The sequence below is a fragment of the Penaeus monodon genome, chromosome 30, assembly GCF_015228065.2.
Source record: "Penaeus monodon isolate SGIC_2016 chromosome 30, NSTDA_Pmon_1, whole genome shotgun sequence".
Taxonomy (NCBI): Eukaryota; Metazoa; Arthropoda; class Malacostraca; order Decapoda; family Penaeidae; genus Penaeus; species Penaeus monodon.
Genome location: NC_051415.1, coordinates 34031705 through 34032017, shown reverse-complemented (window position 1 = coordinate 34032017; position 313 = coordinate 34031705). Strand labels below are relative to the sequence as shown.

Below are 313 nucleotides of genomic sequence, written 5' to 3'. Positions count from 1 at the left end.
GTCATTGCCTTCATTACCACCTTCCTTGTCATTATCTTCCTCACCACGGCCTGCCTCGTTATCCCCTTCCTCACCACCACCATCTCTTCCTTAATCTCAAGTCAGTACAATAATCACTCCTTCCCACAGGTCACACAGATAATGTGAAGGCTCTGCTAGTGAACCGCGATGGCACGCAGGCACTGTCAGGCAGTTCAGACGGCACCATTAAGTTGTGGTCACTGGGTCAGCAGCGCTGCGTTACCACCATTAGAATCCATGAGGAGGGCATCTGGGCTCTGCAGGTCAGTCTCAGGGAGGGAGGGAATTTTTT

General features: G+C 51.8%; 1 protein-coding gene across 1 annotated transcript in view; it reads left to right on the top strand.

The window, feature by feature from the left end:
- The window catches only part of LOC119592738 (WD repeat-containing protein 48-like), a 12399-nt gene that overhangs the window by 6335 nt on the left and 5751 nt on the right, over window positions 1-313 (top strand). The window contains exon 7 of the mRNA XM_037941674.1: window positions 130-284. Coding sequence (XP_037797602.1) covers window positions 130-284 — 155 coding nt within the window. The remainder of the gene's footprint in view (window positions 1-129; window positions 285-313) is intronic.